This window comes from Suricata suricatta, chromosome 1 (genome assembly GCF_006229205.1).
Source record: "Suricata suricatta isolate VVHF042 chromosome 1, meerkat_22Aug2017_6uvM2_HiC, whole genome shotgun sequence".
In the NCBI taxonomy this organism is placed as follows: Eukaryota; Metazoa; Chordata; class Mammalia; order Carnivora; family Herpestidae; genus Suricata; species Suricata suricatta.
In genome coordinates this window covers 174,980,955-175,002,949 of record NC_043700.1, presented here as the reverse complement: position 1 = coordinate 175,002,949, position 21,995 = coordinate 174,980,955, and the positions used below count along the sequence as shown (strand labels likewise).

General features: G+C 39.5%; 1 protein-coding gene across 3 annotated transcripts in view; it reads right to left on the bottom strand.

Moving 5' to 3' along the window:
- The window catches only part of SEPSECS (Sep (O-phosphoserine) tRNA:Sec (selenocysteine) tRNA synthase), a 32,705-nt gene extending 10,917 nt beyond the window's left edge, over positions 1-21,788 (bottom strand). For 2 of the 3 annotated variants that reach the window (XM_029947987.1, XM_029948001.1), the window contains exons 1-8: positions 21,610-21,788; positions 20,638-20,792; positions 18,172-18,290; positions 17,709-17,867; positions 14,749-14,902; positions 11,268-11,370; positions 4,516-4,645; positions 4,290-4,381 (exon numbers count right to left, since the gene is read on the bottom strand). In XM_029947987.1, the coding sequence (XP_029803847.1) occupies positions 4,290-4,381; positions 4,516-4,645; positions 11,268-11,370; positions 14,749-14,902; positions 17,709-17,867; positions 18,172-18,290; positions 20,638-20,792; positions 21,610-21,723 (1,026 nt within the window). In that variant the 5' untranslated portion in view covers positions 21,724-21,788. The remainder of the gene's footprint in view (positions 1-4,289; positions 4,382-4,515; positions 4,646-11,267; positions 11,371-14,748; positions 14,903-17,708; positions 17,868-18,171; positions 18,291-20,637; positions 20,793-21,609) is intronic. The other variant, XM_029947995.1, reaches the window with a different exon arrangement.
- Positions 21,789-21,995: the final 207 nt, after the last annotated feature.

The window sequence follows — 21,995 nt, the reverse complement described above, 5'->3', positions numbered from 1 at the left end:
TTAACTATAACATCCCTCAAGATGGATATTAGCTTATATTACAGCAAATACATAATTTTATTAGCTATTATAATATACAGTTTCAATTGAAGAACAGAAATAAATACTGAACAGTACAACTTATTTGAGACTATAACAGCATATAAAAATTTTTAAAATTGTAGGGCGCCTGGGTGGCTCAGCTGGTTAAGCTTCTGACTTCAGCTCAGGTCATGATCTCACAGTTACGGGATCAAGCCTTGTGTCGGGCGCCGTGCTGACAGCTCAGAGCCTGGAGCCTGTTTCAGATTCTGTGGTGTCTCCCTCTCTCTTTCTGCACAGCACGCCTCCCCCCAAAAATAAATCATTAAAAATTTTTTTAAAGTTTCTATCTATATGATAAACATTAATCTTTGAATATCTAACTTAAAACTTGATGTAACAGTCTTATCAGAGATATTATATTTCCAAAAATGAATTTTTAAACAAATCTGCAGAGGGACCATTAAAAGGCAAAGAGCAACAACACGACAAGAAAAGACTACAGCTAGGACAACTAAAGAGATCAGAAACAGATAACTAACAAGTTGTATTTTTAAAGCTTTGATATTTGGGGGTATTTATACAGTCCATCTTAAACTCCATAAAATATTATCTACCTGTGTTATGTCTCTCCTCCCACTTCCTGTCACAGATACGAGTGACCTATGTGCCCCCAAAGTAGTGGATTTCAAACTAGGATGCACTCCAGATTCATCAGGAAAGTTTGTTCAGAATGCAGTTGTCTGAACCCCACTCCAGACCTAACTGAATCTGAATTTATCCTAAAGGAAAGTTAATTTTATGAAGTGATCTAGAACCAACTCTCTTGGAACTGCACAGGACTTTGCTTTCTACACTCAGTCTAGAATACCCTGTAAGTGGGGCACTTAGGTGGCTCAGTCGGTGGAGTGTCTGACTCTTGATTTTTGGCTCAGGTAATGATCTCAAGCCCCACAACAGGTGCTGGCTTGGGATTCTCTCTCTCCCTCTTTCTGTCTCTTCCCTGCTTGCACTCTCTCTGTCAAAATAAGTAAGTGAACTTTCCAGAAAACACCCTGAAGAGTTGTAGTTATTTTAGCCATTCCCCTAGTTTATGACGACACCAGAAGAGTCTAATAAATGCACAAGTTGTTCTTTCACAGAACAGATGCCACGTCCTCAGGGAGGCTTTCCCCGAGCCTTCCCAAACTGGGTTAGGTGCCCCAGCTGGGCTGGGTGAACATGCTCTCTTCTGCTTGTCCTTTCATAAAGCCAAACAGATTTTTTAATTATTTATTTAATATCCAGATTTCCCTCGACTATAACTTCCGTTGCGGGTAGGGACTACGTGAGTCTCATTGTTGTTAACTTTAGAGCCTATGCATAAACATCTCTTTGCCTGAATCAACAAGCAAGGTCCAATACCGCCAGCGTAACTCGGGGGCCAGACTACAAAGGATCATGATGGCAGGCTAAGGAGTAGGGACTCTGTCTTGCAGGCAACCAGAACTCAAAGCAGAATTACTTAAAGAACTTTATTAATCTGGCACTCATTTACCACATAGCAAATGTGAGTAGGCTACGGATCGGAAGGAGAATTAGTATATCCCTGTTGCCATCCAGGGGTGACCTGGTAAGGGCCTGAGCTAGGGAGCAGTGGCAGCAGAAGGGAAAAGGAGGAAACGAATGTCAGGAAACATGAAGGACTCAAGGGCATAAGAGGAATCAAAAGCATCAGTGTCAGAAATCTAGTTTAAAACAAAAAGGAATGTGTTGGTTCATCTCACAGCCAAGGCTACAAGCAGGCACGGCTGTTTTCCCTCTTATATCCTCTGGTCTCAAGAAGGCTTTCTTGGTGAGGCCAGAAATATGGCAGGTGAGTAGTAAGATCATATCCTTATGGTTTACTATCTGCAAAGCAGCAAACCCTCTCTGACTAAAGAATCTATCAAATCTGCTGGAAGAAATAGACCTCCACACACCCACCTGTGAACCATGCTAGCTGGCTTATGTGCCCGCCACTCTGACAAAAGGAGGAAGGGACACTGTACCTGACGGTCCCACTGGGATCACCTGGAGTCAGAGGGGCAGCTCCCCATAAACACTGATTCAGCACAAATACCTTACATCCTTTCTAAAATACCGCTGAGCTTTCTTGGCCAGGGTTCCTAAAGGTATTCATTGTCTTTGCCTCCTTTGTGTATTCATAGACCTAAGTCTTCAGATTCCTAGTTACGTACGGTAACTACACAGCTACCGGGCTAGACTATTTATCCATATAAGACAAAAGCAGCAGAGTTTAGAGGTTAAGATAAAGGCCCAACTGCCTAGCGCTAAATCCGTGCCCCACAATTCACCTCATCCATGTTACTTCTTTATCCTTCCATTTCCTGCAAAGTGAGAACAGAAACACCTCACAAAAAACTCTGCAAGTTCAAATGCCTTTTCCATAGCGAACCAACCAGTTAGAGGAGAGCTAAGGCCCACGGGCACCTAATACAACTAAACTCTCATACAAACAATACAAACAGATGATAGTTTTGCTCATCTGTAAACAGGTCTCATCCGGCACACGGCAAAGGTTCCTTGGAAGATTTGTTGAGGACTTCTCTTAGCTTCAACAATCTATTACCATGATGGTCACTTTAGGGAGTTTAGCAAACCGGAGTTTTATTCTCATCGTTTGGAAATGGTTGTTCAGTTTATTGAGGCATAATTTACATACGGTAAGGTGTCAGAGGCCCAGTGTTTAGGGTTCACTTCTACGAGCTTGGAGAAACACAAGCTCCCACTCTCAAGATGCAGAACAGCTGACGACCCGAGTCCCCGTCGCTCAACCCAAGACTCTGGCAACCGCTGGTCTCTTCTCTGTCCTGATACGTTTTGCCATTTCCAGGATGGCATATACATGAAACCACAGAATATGCATCTTTTGAGTATGGCTTATTTCATTTGATATAAGGCCATTACTTTGAGAGCAGTATTTTGTTGCACATACCAGTAATTTGTTCCTTTTTATTGCTGAGTATTATGTACCACAGTTTGTTTCTGCACCAGATGATGGACATTTGTGCTGTTTCCAGGGTTTGACAATTATGAACAAAATCACTATGAACATTCAGGTATAGGTTTTCGTACAGACAAAAATTTTCATTTCCCTTGATTAAAGAGCTAGGAGTGGGCTGGCTGGTTTACACGGTAGCATATGTTTAACTTTATAAAAAACGGCAGAAGTGTTTTCCGAAGTTGCTGAATGCCTTGTGTTCCTACCAGCAATGTCTGAGGGGCCTACGTGCTTGAGATCCCCGCCAGCCTCTAGAGCTGTCGGCCTCCTTCTCCGAGGTGCGCAGTAGCAGCTCACTGCGGAGCTCACACGTGTGATCTTGACCATCTTTTCCCATATCACGTAAATAGTAAGGCAGGTCCTCACAATATAAAGTAAACAATTATTTTCCTATGAACTATTTTGGGTGGTGGGTGCACAGACTAGAGTAAAATTGGGAAAAGAAAGTTTTCAACTTCTGCTGCACATTCCTAAGGCTGTTAAGAGGATCAAAACATATATAAAACATCTTAAAATACATGAAGTACTATGAGTAATTTAAGGGACTACAATTGCTACTGCTTGTTGGGAAGGCACGCAGATCCAAACACGGCCCCAGGGGCCTCTAGCGCTCCCAGATGGGAGATGAATAAAGCATTTTAGTCTGACCCGCCCTGCCAACACCGTCTGTGTCTACAATCCTGGAGTTATCCTGAATTAATTAAGCTAGTTTTTAGTGGTGGAGACAAAGTCTAGTTTTCAAGCACAAATGTCACTTTCCTTCTCACAGCCAACAACCAATGAGTTCAGCAGTGCAGTAATGGCAAGGGATAGATGTATTATTTTAGAAAGAGAAGCTGGCTAACTTCTGACCTGGTCCCTTCTCCTGTGACTGACATCTCACACCTGTACAGGTCTTCAGACTTCCAAAAACGAAAAGGAAAAAAACCTGCACATTTGTTTTCCAAGAGCCTCTATCTTTAAGTGATAAATGAACTCGTTTTTACCAAACTAATAAGAATCTCTGATGGAGGAGTTTCTCAGAAAAGCAAAAGCAAACTCACCTGTCCAGGATCTCTCACCACATCTGGACAGAGTCCCTGGAGTGATTCCAGATCAGAGCAAATGCCCTAGGACCACACTAACCAGCTATGCTCACCAGGTGGCACACCAAAAGGGAAAAACACCAGTAATGTCGAAGCATTTTAGTCAAGGGAGTGATTTTATACCTGAAGAGAAAACTTACCTTTCTTTCTTTTAATAGCTTCTTATAGCCATTTGATCCAAGTGATAATAAAGTGATAAGGACATCTAAAGAAGGTGAAGCCGAAGCTCTTCCTGAAATAAGACAAGCAAGTTACATTTGAGAAGGGAGAAAAGCCTTAGAAATTAAGATTTATTATAGTGGCCTAGGTACAAATGGAATTTTTGTTTGTTAGTTACTTTTTCTGAAGAACAACTGATTTTTTTACCTGGATACATCTTGCTGATTTCCTGAATGAAGGAATCATTAAAGCCAGCAATTACAGCGCCACCTACTGGAACCATGAAATTTTTGTCCAAGCTCTGAACGAAAGCGTCTATTCTACCAACTCGAGCCCCCTAGGATGAAACAAGGTGCAGTATTACGGACTGGCTTCTAGAAAAAGAGACAACAACTGCTATCAACAAATAAATACCACTAAATAATGCATGAAAAGTCAGAAATCAAATATTCTAATTTTCTTTGTAACAGTGCCAATAAAGGATTTTTAAGTATTAAAATGAGTTCTTAAATGCTGCTCCTTTTATGTGAAAGAGCACTTCATAGTTTACAACCTGCTCTCATATAAAAAAAATCAGTAAATCCTCACAGCAACTTGGGAGGAAGGTAGGGTTTCCACAGTAGTTCAGGTGAGAACTCAGCTTTTCACCTTAATGTTGGCTAAGAGAGTAGGTTCCTTCCCTGTCTCTCATCTGGGATCTTCTATTTGACAATAAATGCCAACAGTGGGTCCTGCAACTAGTAACTAACTTTACACACCCTCTGTGAGTTCGAGTGGTCACCGTAATCTAACGAACGTGAGCCACCTATGTTGCCAGTCAGTCAGTCACACATTTAAGCACCGCACTTCTCTCTGATGCTGGGTAACCTGCTGCCCGCACGACCACTTTCGGCGACAGTCTGTGCTCCTACCACTGTTCAAACAAGAGAAGATTTATTTTTAACATCAACTAATGGAATCTTTTTTGTATACTCTTGGCAATGTTTCTACATAACTCATGTTTCCTAATGTCATAATCTTACATGCCCTCATTCCACTGCAAATGAACTTCAAGTGAAAATCTAATATTCTAGTGAAAAACGGAAGACTGAACTTACTAGAAATGTAAAAACTAAGTTCTCCCCATCCAATGCAGTCTGTGACCTTCTATCTAATGTGCTCCAATTTTCTCCTCTTAAGAATAGAGATACTATCTAAATTTCAACCAAGATAGTTTTTTTATCTGTAGAGACAGATTTTCAATCTGTATTCACAATCTACATTCTTATTAATATTATAACCACATTTGACCTTCATCATCACTTTCTCTCCACATCCATATCTCAGAGAGAACAGGAGGAGCAGACAGCCGGCCTAATCTAAGAGACCAGATCCAGGCAATCAGGAGAAACACAGACGCGGGAGAGGGAAGCAGACTACTTTGGAAGCTACTGCATGTTGTCTTGATCTCAACCTTTCCCTATTACCCTTCTAATTTCCTCATAAACTATGATCAAAGAAAATCTCGCTGTATCACAGGAAAACAGCGAGAAGCATACACAGACTAATAGAATAAATGACTGAACAGCACACGAAGTAGTAGAAGGCAAAAAATAAAGAGGAACAGTTAAGAGCTGTCTCTTATTAACACTTCAGTCCTGTCCAAGGCCTCCTGAGAGAAACAGAGCCTCAATCATGTGCATGGGCCTAAGAGAACTGTCATTGCACTGGACTTTGCTAGAATGCCTTCATCACTAAAGCCCAGAGAGCATAAAAGGCACCACACTCTATGGCAAGAAAACAAACAGGCTCACAAAAAACAAATGGTCTTATCAAAGAAACAGAATGAGGGGTGGCGCCTGGGTGGCTCAGTCGGTTGGGCGTCTGACTTCGGCTCAGGTCATGATCTCAAGGTTCGTGAGTTTGAGCCCCGCATTGGGCTCTGTGCTGACAGCTCGGAGCCTGGAGCCTGCTTCAGATTCTGTGTCTCTTTCCCTCTCTGGCCTTCCCCTGCTCACGCTCTATCTCAAAAATAAACAAAAGAAACAGAATGAGTATCTAAATATTCAGTGTTTATCTAAATATTTTCAAAAGACAAAACTTTCCAAATAAATGTGGAAGTATGGGGGTTTTTTCATTTTTTTAAGTGGAAAAACCCTTTTTGTCAGCTTTAGTGAGATAAAATCAACACAATGTATAAGTTTGAGGTGCACGACATGATGATTTGATATATGCATTTGTCATGAAGTGATTACCGTAGTAAGTTTAGTTAATATCCATCAAGTATGGTTTAATAAATTGCTTAGCAAAAAAAATAAACAAGAAATCAAGCTAGACCCACTCTTACTGAAGTGAGAGGATATCAGTGAGGAGGGGAAGAAAATGCCAGAAGGCTGAAAGGGCTTAAATAAAATAGGGATCATATGAGCATGTTCTATGAAGGAAACTGTTCTCAGTTGTCAGCTCATTCATTTCCTTGTTGGTCACAATAGAAATATTAGGGCCCCTATCAGCTGCCAAACAACGCCCAAGGTTCTAGGGACAGCGGTAGCAAATAAAACAGACAGAATAATTTCCGCCAGCATTTACTGAGAACTTGCTGTGCATCAGGCGCTGTTCTAGGCACTTCACAGTCTTAACCCTCGTAATAACCCTGTACGGTAGGTGCTACTACAATAGCTATTTTACAGACGAGAAAATCAAGGCACAATCAAACTGAAGTGACCTGCCCACGGTCACGAATACACATAATATTAACGTCACAGCTGGGACTCAAATCCAGGCAGCTAAAGCACCTTCCTGAAAGTCACCCAGGTGATCAAAGATACAACAGGGACTAAAACCCAGGTAATCTGAGGAAGAGCTCATGTTTATAAAATAAACTATTATTCCCATGGCAGTTCCGTTCTTCCAACTGCCCAGGCCAAAGCCTTGGGTCCTGAATTCTCGTTTCCTCGCCCCTCACATCTGATTCACTGGCACACCCTGTAAGGGCCACTCTCAAAATACACGAATCCAACCATGTCTTAACACCGTAATGGCTACCACGCTGGCCTGAGCCACCAGCTTACTTCATGTGAGATGGGCAACAGCTTCCACTCTTGCCTGCCGACAGTCTATGGCTCACATAGTAGCCAGAAGGACAAACAACATAAATCACATGTCACTCTCCTGCTGGAAACCCTCTCATGGCTGACGACCGTACCAAGGGTGAAACCCCAAACCGTAACACACCCCAGTTCTCGTTACTACCACTGCCGCCCTCACCGGCCCTGGTCCAGCCACACTAGCCCCCGTGCCGTTGCTCGCATACCCCGAGCACACCCCTGCCTCAGAGTCCTGGCACCTGCTGTTACCTTCCATCTGGACTCTAGAGAGCTGCACGGCTCACTCCTTCCCATCACTCAGGCCTCTGCTCAGACGTTAATTCCTGGCGAGTGCTTTCTGGGTCGCTCCATCTAACCTGACACCCCCTTCCCGATCCGGAGTGTTTATCAAAACCCATCATACTTACTGTTTCCTGTCTGCTTCTGCTCCATGAAGACAAGGATTTTGTATCCCCAGAGCCTAACCTGACGTGTGGCACATGAAGGGGAACCCTGTAAATGTTTGTTGAACGAACTGACCATTAGGTCTGTGAACAAGGAGTATAATATGTACTTTCCCAAATTGTTTTTTTTAATGTTTATTTATTTTTGAGAGGGAGGGGACGAAGGAGAGAGAGAGAGAAGGGGACAGAGGATCCAATAAGCGAAGCCACTGCTCCCCACACTTCAGGAGCTTTACGATCCACTCTGACTAAAAGTATTAATCCTGGGCGGTTTTGTGACTTCCACATCCCTCTCGGCTAGCCTGTCCTGCCATCCACACTCCATCAGTCTTTTCAAAGAGTCAGTTTAGCACAGAGGCACAGGCCATTCGGGTTACCTTCAACCACTCGTGTGCCCAGAATGCCCTCTATGCTCAGCATTACGTCACTGGGCGGCAGCATCTTCAAAATAAACATAAATACACAAGCTGACACACTGTAGCTACAGCCCTGTCTTCCCTGACCGTCTGATTCCTATACTGCTGTCTTCTTAGGAAAGTATGTGTAGTTTAACACGTTGTTTTTTAAAGGAAAATATGGGGCTTTGAAGCCACACTGAACTACACGGGCCATCTTGTAGCTGTGGGATCTTGGGCAAGTCACTTAGTTCTTCTGAGTTTGCTTCTTCACTTACAGAACGGAAATAATAAGTATACCTTAAGTTGTTAGGATTAAGCTAATAAACTTTATAAGTCTAGCAGGATGGCCAACACATGGGGGGTACTCAATAAATGGTATATATATCACTAAGAAGAACTATTGAGATGAATTAAAGCTAAATTTAATTTTCTAGAACATCATGAAACCAACTCACACTCAGTTAAGACCCAAATATTTATTTAGTTTAAAGCAACAGTGCCGACACCTCTCTCTGTGAGGGCCAATTTGGGAAAATTAAAATGTTTAAGCACGGTTTTTTTAAACACTAATTTTAGAAGGTAATACAGTATCTGTAACAGCATAGCAGCTGTATTTAAATATCACTCACCCAATATTTTCTGGTTAAAATTTTCACCCCACAAATGCAGAGAGGCGACGACAAAGGAGGGCATTCACGCTGCACAGCTCCAATGGCACCTTTTGCGGCACACCCTGGAACTCATCTTCTTTGTCTTAATCTCTCCAATTATGCTGCCAAATTTCCCAGTATTCAAAATCACACACTGGGCACCACAACACTAAGCCCTTCTGGGTTATATATATAATATCTCAGTGAATGTTTTGGAATCACTGAAATGGTCATTATGACGATTTCATAGGGATATGGAGAGTACAGAAATGTCTATAAAATTTAAATAGATTTTTTGCACTAAGTTTAAAAAGTTGACACTAAATGTACACAATGACTGTCACTATTGAAAAAGAGCAATACACATATAAAAATGAGGAAAAAATGGATGCATAAACTATTACGGATATTTGCGTGCAGGTTTATGAGTGATATTCCACTCCTTCCTCATCTTTCTGAGCTTTCAGTCATACTGATGTGCTTAACTTTCAAAAGAACTGAGGCTGCTAGAAATTAAAAAAAACCAAATCACTGAAATAAAATGTTTTTCAAGATTTCAAATGTAGAGAATTACACAACCTTTCTCAGCTACCATTCACAATGGAGATAATCTAGTCTAGAATTGTGATGAAAAAGTTCCTTTAAAAGTTCAGGAACGATGAAAAAGGATATGAAAGAAATGGTAAGTAGTCGGCCTCTGACCTCACACGCCTACCACCCACACCGGCTCCGGACTTCGCGTGTGACGTAAATTAACGGAGTTCCTCACCAGTTGGGCTGATGTGAGTTGGGTTTCTTCCACTTGCAGCCAATTGCATCCTAACTGGTATAACCTTTCAGTAAGAAAACTAAGCAAACTGGCTAATACTATCCAATAAGCCACATTTCTACGAGTGATGATACTACTACACCCCCCAAAAATTTTTTACCAGATAGGATCTGCTGTGCTAGGAAGCATTCACCACCACACTGGACAAGGTCACAGATAATCTGTGAGTGAGTCCTGCCCACATCACACACACCACTTGTGTCAAAACTGAGTACGTGATGAACATCATCATGCACACAAATTATGTAACTCACACCATACATGGATAATATCTATCCACATCCTCATACGGTATAAATAATCATTGTAAGTAGATATCATACTTTAGTTACTCATCCAATTTTTCAATAACCAGTTATCAGGTATCAATTATGTACCAGATACTGTCTTAAATACTGAACACATAACCGTGAACAAAACAAAGTCACAAAGTCTCTTCCCTAACAGAACCCTCATTCCAGTCACTATCGATAACTAGATAATAAAATATAAACATCTTATCAAGTGCTGCAAAGTGCTATGAAAAACAGAGCAAGAGGTCATCAATACTAAGAAGCACCCACATTTTCCACACCACTAAGTAAGAAAAAGCATTACCAATTAACACCATAAGACATCACTGATTCTAAGACACCCAAATTTCAGGGATGTTATGATGCGGGAAAATGTGTACCTTAAAATCAATGTTTCAGGTAAAATACAAAAAGGGAGACGGAAGATGCAGGCAAGGAACAGGAACCTGTTATTGTAGATAGGGAGTCTGAGAGAGTCCCACTGACGGAAAGAGACGTAAGAAACCGTGTACGTCTCAGAAGAGGAGTCCCAGGAGAGGAATGAGAAGGAGCGAGCCCAGGGCAGTGCACACGCATGTGGCACAGCGGAGGAACAGAAAAAAGGCAATGAGGCCCAGAGCTGGCGGATGAGAGGGAGTGCAGGCAGGCAGGGAGGGCGGGCAGAGAGAACACATGCAAATGAATCGGAGAAACTGCAGAGGCCTGAATACACAAAGCCTTGCAGGTTGTGGCCAGATTCCTATTCTGAGCGGGATGGGATGCCCAAGCACGTTTTCAAAACACGAATCTAAAACAGATGACCAGGATCTAGTTGATGCTTATAAAAACAAAATCATTACATTTTTTAAACCCTGCCAACTCCATAGTTACACACTAAAATGTTTATAAGTAAGGCCATTTCGAGCCCAAGATGATAAGATACACTGATTCCTTAAATATTAGATACAGAATCAATCATCAATATAGTTTTTAAAAAAGACAATAATCCAGTATATTAGAAAACTGAGAATACCGGTAATGAAGCATTCTCAGAAAGTCACAAAAAATAAGCTACTGAAGTACTTCCACGTTGGCCTTGACCAAAGCTTAGTCCAATTACCATCAAAGAATAATGACCTTTTCTGTGTGGCCATAAAATGCTAATTTCTAATGCTCCAGGAAGGTGAGGATGCTAGAGAGTTTACATTTTAAGAAAGACAAAGTAATAATCTTATAAGACATTAAAATCATCGTTTCTTGAAGCTCTTTCTAAGCTCTCACCTGCTGGATGAGGTGCATGCACTTGGACGACTGCACCCCGTAAGCGTTGTTGACCACGTGCGGAACACCGTAGTCCGCACAGATCACGGCCAGCTCCTCCAGTCTGCACGTGGAGACAGTGGGCAGAGAGACACGTTCTTACTGCACTTTTATAAATTACAGTGTGAAAACTTTTTAAATTTAATAGTTATTCTTAACATACACTAGGAAGAAAAGGGGGGGGATATTGAAATTTCCACAGCAGTATTTTAGCATAAAATTCAGCAGCAGGCACTTTAGGATAAATCTAAAAAAGCTTTTAAATTAATGTTACCCGTAAATGAGAAAGCGGGTATTTATAAAAATCTGTATAGAGTAGTTTTTAAATCGCTTTAAAGTTTCCTATACATAAAACAAGAAGCAGATTATAATGACCCCTTACAAGGTGGTATGCTCATTTTTAAATGCTTTTGGTTACTTACTGTACTAAAGCTAATATCTGCAAAATAATTAGCATATCTTGAAATCTTAAGAAATCTCACATTTAACATCTCATAAAGTAAAAAATACATTTTCAAGTAGACTTTTAATGTATTAAAAAATACAGAACATTAAAATGTTTCAGTACCAAAATAACATTTTTCCAACAACTTGGAAACTAAAGAATCTTTTAAATAAGCTGCTGGTTTTAAATTCACTCTTACTTTTTCATTTGACATTCTTTATATTAAAACAATTTGAGAATCTAACTCTGTGTAAAGTAAGGTAATAAATTTTAATTAGAATGTAACGAATGACGCTCCTCTGCAAAACCAACTCCTACTTGTGACTGCGGTCATCTCTAATAGAAACGTCTTCACATGCTACGAAGCTAAGACTAAACCCTATGGTTTAATAAACTTAAATCTATAAAAAGTGTTCTTTCCACAATATAAAGAATCTAGAAGCAAAGTACTCTTATTCAGTAAAACTTCTTTCCCACAAGGATGTATTTCAAATATCTATTACATAGTTTTAGTGTGTACTTTTGCCAAATACATTCTTTTTAACAGATATGCACAAATTCTGTTCATCTGTCTGAAATTTTCAATCTACTTCCTTAAAGTATTATGAATTAGAGAGTCATTTTATCATTCATTGTCACAAACCTCATAAATTGACACAGGAACCTTTCTAATACTTAAACTAATCAGATGTTGTTTTTAACAAAATAGACCTTCTGGGAGACACACAGTATTTTCTTCATAAAATGCACTTTTATGTTTGTTTTAATTAAAGCATTCCTTAAAAATAAAGTTGAGAGTAAGATACTATAAAAACATAAAGTACAATTTTAAGGAGAAAAAAATCACTTATGAGTGTTTTAAATACTCAGAAGTGATCAAATATGCTAATGTTTAGAGTGTGTATAAAGGTATTTAATGAAAGGCAAGGAGAGACAAAAAATATTTTACATGTGAATCAAAGTGAATTCTAACTTAGCCAATTTAAGATGTCTGTCAAATATAAATAATGATATCCTTCTTTTTTATTACATTTCCTTTGACTAATTTTACCCCACAATACTGTCAAATTAATTAATAAAGACAACATGTATATAAAACTATTCAAATTAAGACTATAAAGGGATTAAGTTTAATGCAAAGAAATAAAAATACATTTTAAATTTAATAAAATGAGGAAATCAAACATATTACTACAACTATGTGTCACCATTTTCCTAAAGTTCACCCTTATCAGAACATTCATTATATAACACAACTAAAAGATGACACATGAGAATTCACTGATAAAAACTTTCGTGGATTTTTTTTCCAAAAGAGATAATACATGTAAAATATTTAACCCTACACCAAGCATACTAGCATACTATAAACATCAAAGAAAGTCAAAATGAAACAAAATTATCCTCAAGAAAAAATAACCTAACCTGGGGCGCCTGGGTGGCTCAGTCAGTTAAGCATCTGACTTCGGCTCAGGTCATGGTCTCACATTTCGTGAGTTCGAGTCCCACCTTGGGCTCTGTGCTGACAGCTCAAAGCCTGGAGCCTGCTTTGGATTCTGTGTCTCCCTCTCCCTCTGCCCCTCCTCCACTCGTGTGTGTGTGTGTGTGTGTGTGTGTGTGTGTGTGTGTGTGTGTTTGCATGCGCACGAGCTCTCTCTCTCAAAAGTAAACAAAGATTTAAAAAATTAAAAAACCCAATCTAACACAAATATTCACGTGCTGTTTTTGGAAATAGGATTTATTTCTATCACGTTAAAATTTTTCTAGATAGCAAAATCATCAATGAAGAAAGAATAGAGATGTTTAATATTTCAACACAAATTTTATATCTGATTGGTAAGTAATGAATAAACAACTAACGCACAGGTAACATAATCTTAAAATAGAATCCATAGAGTCATAAAATGAAACAAGGTAAATTTTCAAAAGCATGGTCTTGTCTCTGAAAACATGTCTATAATAATAATTAGTAATAATAGTAAACTAATAAAAAGTAACATACATTCATTACTGCCAAAGGGTGTGAGTCCATGAATTAAAACTAAAGTATAACTCAATCTAAAAAGGTAGTCCAAAGTCAATATAGTTTTCACATATTATTAGCAGTTCAAAATGTTCAAATGAAACAAAGAGTCGATGTCAAAACTAGAAATCTGTATTATTATACTCAAACCTATTAAATTTTCAGAATACAAATTTGTGGACATCCTTTAGAAAAGTAAACATTTGCTTTTTCCCTTTTTGCTTTTCTTTTTTCTTTTCTTCTCTTTTGAGAGAGAGAGGTGCAAGTGAGCGAGGGGCAGAGGATGAGAGGGAGGGAGAGAGAGGGAGAGAGAGAGAGAGAGAGCGCGAGCGAGCAGCGGTCCTCACACCCAAAGCGGGGCTCGAGCTCACCCGCCAGGGGATTCGAAATCACAAACCATAAGACCACGGCCTGAGCCGTAGTCAGATGTTTAGTAACAGAGGGATCTAAATGCCCTTGCTTTTCTTTTCTTAAATGTATACATTTTTCTGAGAATTCAAAGACAACCACTGTGAACCACTGGAAGTATACATGTGAGTTCATCTTCCAATTAAAGAAATTCAAAAGGCAATAAATAACCCTAAAATTTTCTATTTAAAAATCTATTAATACTGATAGTTCTCACACAGGAAAACTAACTGTAAGATCAAAGAAGTGGAGATAGCAATGAAAACAAGTAAACCCAATTTTATGCTTAGAAACCTCTACAAACAAATGAGGAAAAGATTCACAGAAACTAGACACAGAAAAAGCAAGAAAACAGATGTGTTTGGTCCACTCAGGTCCACTTGCTACTAGCTGTTTTTCCTTCTCTACCGAATTTTCACTGTCCCAAACCATTGTGCTGTTTCTCCACTGGTCTGTGCCCCTATCTACTGCCACGTGTTACTAGAGCATGTTCGAGAATTCATATGCCTGCATTTCACTTAAAAGACCAACCCACATCTACAGGACGGTATTTACAAATTGTTTACCTATCGGGCACCCTTGGAGCAAAACAGGACGTCGTAGAATGAACGCACAGAATGTGATCGGGCCCAAGTTCCCGGACTTTAGCCTCCACTGCTTCCAGGTCCGTGCGCAGCTCGTCTCCTTCTAACACGTTCTCTATCACCACAGGCTCAAAACCTAACCAAGACAATCCGAAATCAAACCATTAGGTACATGAAAGTAAGAGAAATCCTGGAACTCTAGGAAACAGTGCCATTCTGCATAAGAGCTCTGAATATCTGTCTTGGTCAGTGAACGTTTCCCCGGTGATAAAGACCTGGCCCGAAACTGGTATGAGTCAAAGGCAGGTCACAAGAATGCGAGGGACTCCTGGACCACCATCAGGACCACAGAACTATTTAACACTCAGATATGTCTGGAAAGATATGCCTATTCCTGGGAAGGAAAACAAATGCCAAATAGACACCTTAAAAGTAATTACACAGTCACTGATAACAAAAAGGATCACTTAGTATAAAACAGTTTCAGGCCATAGAAAAGTAAATCCACTCACTCTCTGGCTACATTTTATTTTAAGTTCACCTAATGTCAGGAATGAACAAAAAAAAAAATACAATTCAAGTACCCAAACAAATCACAATTATCAACTTAATATTTTACTAAGGAAAAAGTAATGAATTTTAGTAGCCTAGTAATCACTGATCCATTTTATGGTTTACGGGGTCTTCTATAATTTAAATGTAAAAATGTTCCCAGTTTTCAGCTGAATTACTACACTTAATTAGATCTGCTCAAAGGTCCACCCAAATAGTAACTATGTAATTTTGTATGGTGAATATTTAGATATCCATAAACATCAAGAGTTGTATGAGCAATATATACACTAAATAATGGACAAAGCATTTAGATTAACTAAATATTTTGTAATATAAGTAAGTACTTACAGTAAAAGTAAAATCTAAGTGCTTAAGTCTTACAAACTGGATAGAAAATAAACTTGGGAAATTTTACACATACAGTTACTATGTAGTTACATCTTGAGTCTTCCCAAACAACAAATCTACAGCAGGTTGGATTCATGGATTCAGGCGCTATAAGAGATTTAGAAACCATTTAGCTCACCTCACTCGTGTCAAAGGTAAGGGAGTTGAAGTTCAAGCAAATTAAGTGGCTTCCTCAAGATCACACAGCAAATTGAAGCACAATTGTGAGCAAGGGGTTTTGTGTTTTAGAATCTATATCAAGTTGTCTGCATTCTATCTACAGAAATATAAAAACCTGGCCACTATAAAACCATCAATTCAGTTACGTTGGTGCAGAGATATCCAGGTTTTATATCTGTATTTTCAGTTATTAAAATAAACAAAACTTTACTTAAATAAGTAACTTCCTAATGACAGTTAATTTTCTATTATTTCCCAAATTCTTTAGACACAAACTTATTTTTGCTTTTGAACTTTTAAAATGCAATTTTGAGACTACAATCTTGTTTCCTAAGAATTAGGCAATTTTAAGAAAGAATAAGCTATAAATTGTAGTACATTCCTAACATCTTTTGGAAAAGTTTCCAGTTTTTCAACATGTCAATCTTTCCCGGAAGTTTGGTTATTAATTCTTTAGTTAAAATGATGCAAATAAACAGACTTAACAACTTTACACTACTTAAAACAAATAAGTATATTTTTTAAAAGTCTATCAGTTTCTGCTCTATGTCCTTATTATGATTCCCTTTATATGATTTTCTTTAGGATTATTTATACAATTTAATCATAGCCTAATACACTTCATTTCATACAACCAATTGAAACCATTCAAAATTAATCTCAAATTCTCGTATTTGACTTGAATTAAGCATGCCAAATACTAAAATACCAATGTAAAGTTTTGGTCTCATCTACACTTAATGATGTCTGTACCCTTACACTTTGATTTTCATTGAGAGAAAGTGTGTGTGTGAGTGTGCATGAGTGCAGGCAGGGGAGGGGCAGACAGTAGGGGAGAGAGAATCCCAAGCAGGCTCGGTATGGAGTTGGATGCTCAATCCCATAAACTGAACTGTGAGATCATGACCTGAGTTGAAATCAAGAGTCAGACACTCAACCAACTGAGCCACCCTGATGCCCCTGTATCCCTACACTTTGATTCATGCTAATAATATATGTATATTCCACTTACGTATATACAACAACCATTCCTTGAACAACCTTTTATGTTCCAGGGATTACTATTGGGCATTTCATAGGCTCATCCTATTTAATACTCAAAACAATCTTGTGAGACAATCATACCCATTTTAAAGAATGGGGACATACAATACAGCAATTCCACTTCTGAGTACAAACCCAAAGAATTCAAAGCAGAGACTCAAACAGGTATTTCTGCACCCACATTCATAATGGCATTATTCACAAGAGCCAAAAAGTGAAAGCAAGCCAAGTGTCCATCAATGAATGAATGCATGAATGAACAAAATGTGAAATATATACATGTATATACATACACATATATATGTATTAGCCTTGGAAAAGGAAAGATCTGCTGATACATGCAATAACATGGATGAACTTTAAAGATATTATGCTATGCGAAGTAAGCCAGTTTCAAAAGGACAAACACTCTATGACTCCACTTACATGAAGGACCCGGAGTAGTCCAACTCTTAGAGACAGAAAGCAGAAAGGCGACTGCTAGGAACTGGCAGTAGTGGGGAGGGAGCAGTTATTGTTTAATGGGTAGAGACTCAGTTTAAGACGATGAAAAAGTTCCGGAGATGGTGTTACGCAATGGCTGCACAACAATGTGAATGTATTTAATGTCACAGAACCATTCATTTAAAAATGATTAAAATGGCAAATTTTGTAATGTGTGTTTTACTGCAATAAAAGGAGAGACTAGGAACACATCTAGTTTCTTTCTCATTCATCTATCTCTATATAAATAGTCTGAATCCTCTGCATTACATATGCCACTTCTCCTCCTTTACCTGCAGTGATCATGGACTTAAAGCAGGACTTCTGGTCTATTCTCGGCCATATAATATACTTTGCCTTTGGTCTTTTGTGTCGTAATGTTAAGAAACACAAGGTTAGACTCATACCAGTTGCCATAGGAACCACAAAGCAGTTGGTCACTGTATGGACACCTAAAAACAAGACATAAAAGAGAAATCAGTCATTCCACTGAAAACCCAGCACCCTTCTTGAGGAAATGATCTACTTCTTCAATCAAACAGTAAGAGTTACAGACTGAATGCTTCCACTGTACTTGGCCTCAGGGAGCTCACTGCCAAATTCATCCTCCAGGATTACAGCTCTGATTTTCTATCTTTTTCTAAAGGATTTTAAAATATACATATATATTTTGGAAAGAGGCATTCGTAAAGGATATTAGGCAAAAGTATGTGTGGCTGGTCAGCCAAAAAGTATTATGATTAACACAGTACATACCAGCCAACTTTATGATGTCCAGGACCAAAGAATTGGTAATTTTGTTCAAAAGGCTAGAACCTGCAGCTTTGGGTTGCACAGCGGAAATATCACCCGATCGTCCAATTCCATGAATGAACCTAAGCAAAAAATGGGCCAACAACTGGACAAAAATATTCGATGTTCTAAGTAATCCACTGTATAAGTATACAGATACAACAATCAAAAAAAAAAACAGGCAACACTTGACTATTGTAAATATTTTTCATAAACTACTAACAATGTAAAAATATCCTACATAAGTTGAAACAAATTCATCATTTACACTGTGGTAGCTAGTCTCCCAAGACGACCACCATCAACTCCTTTTCTCCCTATGCTAAACACTGTCATCAACACCAAGAGATAAAATCAAATTCCACTGCACTGGATCTGCACTGGTCTGAGTGAATCACTTGGCCAGGAAGAATCTAGCAAGAAGCGACAGTCTGGAATTTCTGATTTAGGTCAAAGAAGCCTTAAAGTTTCACCTGACCTCTTGAAGGGCTTGCTTTTGCTGGAGCTGCCTCATAATCTGGCTGCCATGCTGGGAGAGGCCCAAGCCAACTGGGGAGGCCAGCTGATCTCTCGCCATCTAAGTGAGCCAACTCGGATAAATGGTCCAGTCGAACCCAATGACTAAACTCTCAGCCAACATCTGACTACAAATCCATGAGAGACTGGAAGCAATAATCACCCTGCTGAGCCCAGTTAGCCTCCAGAACTGTGAGAGATAATAATAAATGACTGTTTTCAGCCACCAAGTTTTGAGGTGGTATGTTAGCAGCAATAGAAAGTCAGAATATAGGTAACATCAAATTCTCTTCTTTCTTTCCATTTCCTTAACCAGAGCAGTGGAATAAGTTTCCATGGACATGAGCTGCTATTTCAAGTATCACCTTAATTTTAAAATTCCTACAGTGGACCCTTGAAGGAGGGGTTAGGGGAGCCCCCCACACACAGTCAAAACTCCACATATAACTTTGGTTCCCCAAAAGTTAATTACTAATAGCCTACTGTTAACTGGAAGCCTTACCGATAACATAAAGAGTTATTAACACATATTTTGTATGTGTATTATGTACTATTTTCTTATAATAAGGTAAGTGAGAGAAAAAAATTTTTATTAAGAAAATCATAAGGAACAGTAAATACATTTACAGTACTGCACTATATTTATCAAAAAAAATCCACATGTAAACCTATATTGTTCTGTGATCAACCATATACACTCCTTAAAATAGTGTGCAAATCTACTCATTTGATGTTAGATGATGTCATACACACGAAAGATACCTCTGAACATTCTCTGAAACCAAAAGTCTGTTTATACTTTAGTTAGATCAGAAATCCTTCACAGTGGGGTTATCACAGAACACTAGTGTTATACTTCATTATCACTGAAATCTAATATAGAAAGCATTTTTTACAAATACTAAAAATCATGTTATCACCCATTTTAACCATGAATTTTTCATCCAAGTTATAGATTCATTATTATTAATTTTGACTGCAATGGTTTTGATCGAAATAAAATTCTATTATATGCAGAAGAATTTCATCACTGAAAATTTCAAAACAGGAGTTTTTAAAAGTTTACCTATATTTCACGGAAATGTTGAAGAACAGAGAAATGATCATATTTGAAAATATTACCAATTAAGTGGTTAAGAGAATTCATGAAAAGCCTTCTAAAATATTGCAAAAGAAAATAAGTGACTTAATAATCTAAAATTAAATTTAATGTATCTTTCTTGCATCTACTGCAACAAAGCAAGGTGTTTAGCATTCATTTTAGATACAGGTAAACACCATTTTAAAGTTCTATCTACATACCATTCTCTTAAAAAAACCTTGCAATGTTAGACAAGAATCAGCAAACTGGGTCACCTGGGTGGTTCAGCTGGTTGGGACATCGACTACAGCTCAGGTCGTGATCTCAAAGTCTGTGAGCCTGAGCCCAGCATGGGGCTCTGTGCTGACAGCTCAGCCTCTGGAGCTGCTTCAGATTGTCTCCCTCTCTCTCTGCCCTCCCCTGCTCATTCTCTCTCTCTCTCTCTCTCTCTCTCTCTCTCTCTCTCTTTCTCAAAATATATAAACATTTAAAAATTTTAAAAAAACAGCAAACTATAAACAACCTTAACATTTTAAACTCATACAATCAAATAGGTTTATTACATTAAGCGTTATTAACAGAAGGTATAGGCAGTACTGTTTACCACCCAGAACCTGACGTAATAGCCACCACTGTCATCCTACTGTCCCGAAGAGCGCGTACTCCTACTTTCCATCTCCCTGTTGCATCTAGTTTCCACATCCATTTGAAGAGGGAAGAAGTAGGTTACCAATGGATGTTTTATAATTTAACATGATTATTACCACCATTGTTTTTAACAAAAAAAAAAAAGGAAAAAGGAAAAAGAAACATCTTCTACTTTAAAAACATACCTGTAATGACGCCGAGCAACTAATGCAGATGCCACTCTCCCTTCTCTTTCACCCACACCACAATTGCCCAGGAAATTGTTGCTGTCCATGATTGCAAGTTCATGCAAAAAGAGTTCAAGTGTACTTTCATCCCAACCATCCTCTGGACACTTGCCCTTTAAACAAAACAAAAAAACGTGCATTTAAGAAAACCATCCCGTAGAACTTTACTTCAATGTATTTTTATTTTTTTCAATGAATTTTTAAAACTTTGTAGCGTATATTTTGCCAGGCTCCTTGCTTTCTAAACTTCAAATATAAATTCAGCACTATGAAGAACCCTCGAATAGGCAAAACATTTGTTACACTGCATTACAAGTATTTACAGATTGCCGAAGTGATGATAAATGAGTACGATGAGATTTACTCCAGTTTAATGTTTCAACGAGTTACAGTAACTGAAAACCAAGAAACCTCATTTTGTTCACCTTGTTCAAACCAGGCTGCTAAAACTAGGGCTTGTCAAGCTTCAGTGAAATTAAAATTCGGGACACTGGTAGGAACAAGATCTGTGAATTTCCGCGGCAGCTCTTGGTTCGAGTTAGCTCATCGCGATTTACAAACATCAAGTGTTCGGCGAGTCCTTGGCAGTAGTTAAAGACGATGCGAACCTTGCCCTCGGCGCAAACAAAACAGTAAAGCAACTGGGACTTCCACGTCCAGAAGTTAGGGGGGGGGGGAAACCCCAAGACTCAAAATCCGGACTCCCTGACGCTCCCTAGCAACACTCTCTGGGTTTTGCTGACTTTGGAGAGGCTGAGGAGCTGAGCGCAGCAGGTCAGCACAATGCGTGCCAAGCTGCGACAGACTGCTGCGGACAGGTCCCAACCAGCAAACCGGAGCGGGAGGGCAGGACGCAGCAGTACCGGGGCGCTGGGCGGAACCAGAGGCCGCGGGGCGCGGCGGCTGGAGAGGGACCCGACAGCTCGGTACCTTCTCCAGAAGCAGCCGTACGAGGTGCTCGTGCGAGCGGCGGGCCTCACAGCCTTGCCGTATGTAAGCCGGCGACACCAGCCGCTCCCCCGCCGCGAAGCTCTCGCGGTTCATTTCTGCGGTGGCGACCGTAGCGTAGGAACACTTGACACACGCCACACACCCTACTGAACCGGGATGCAGCTCGCCGCCTGGACGGTACGGCAAGGCCTTGGGACAAAAAGTTCGTCTCGCTTTCGCACATGCGCAAATCGCACGGATGGGGGCACCCGAAACGGTGGATTTGAGCATGCGCAGACGTCTGCGCCAGTGGCGGGCTCCTGAGACCGACTTAAAGGGAGAGTTTGCACTTGTGCGGAGGGGCTGAGGAAAGTAAGCGGGAACTA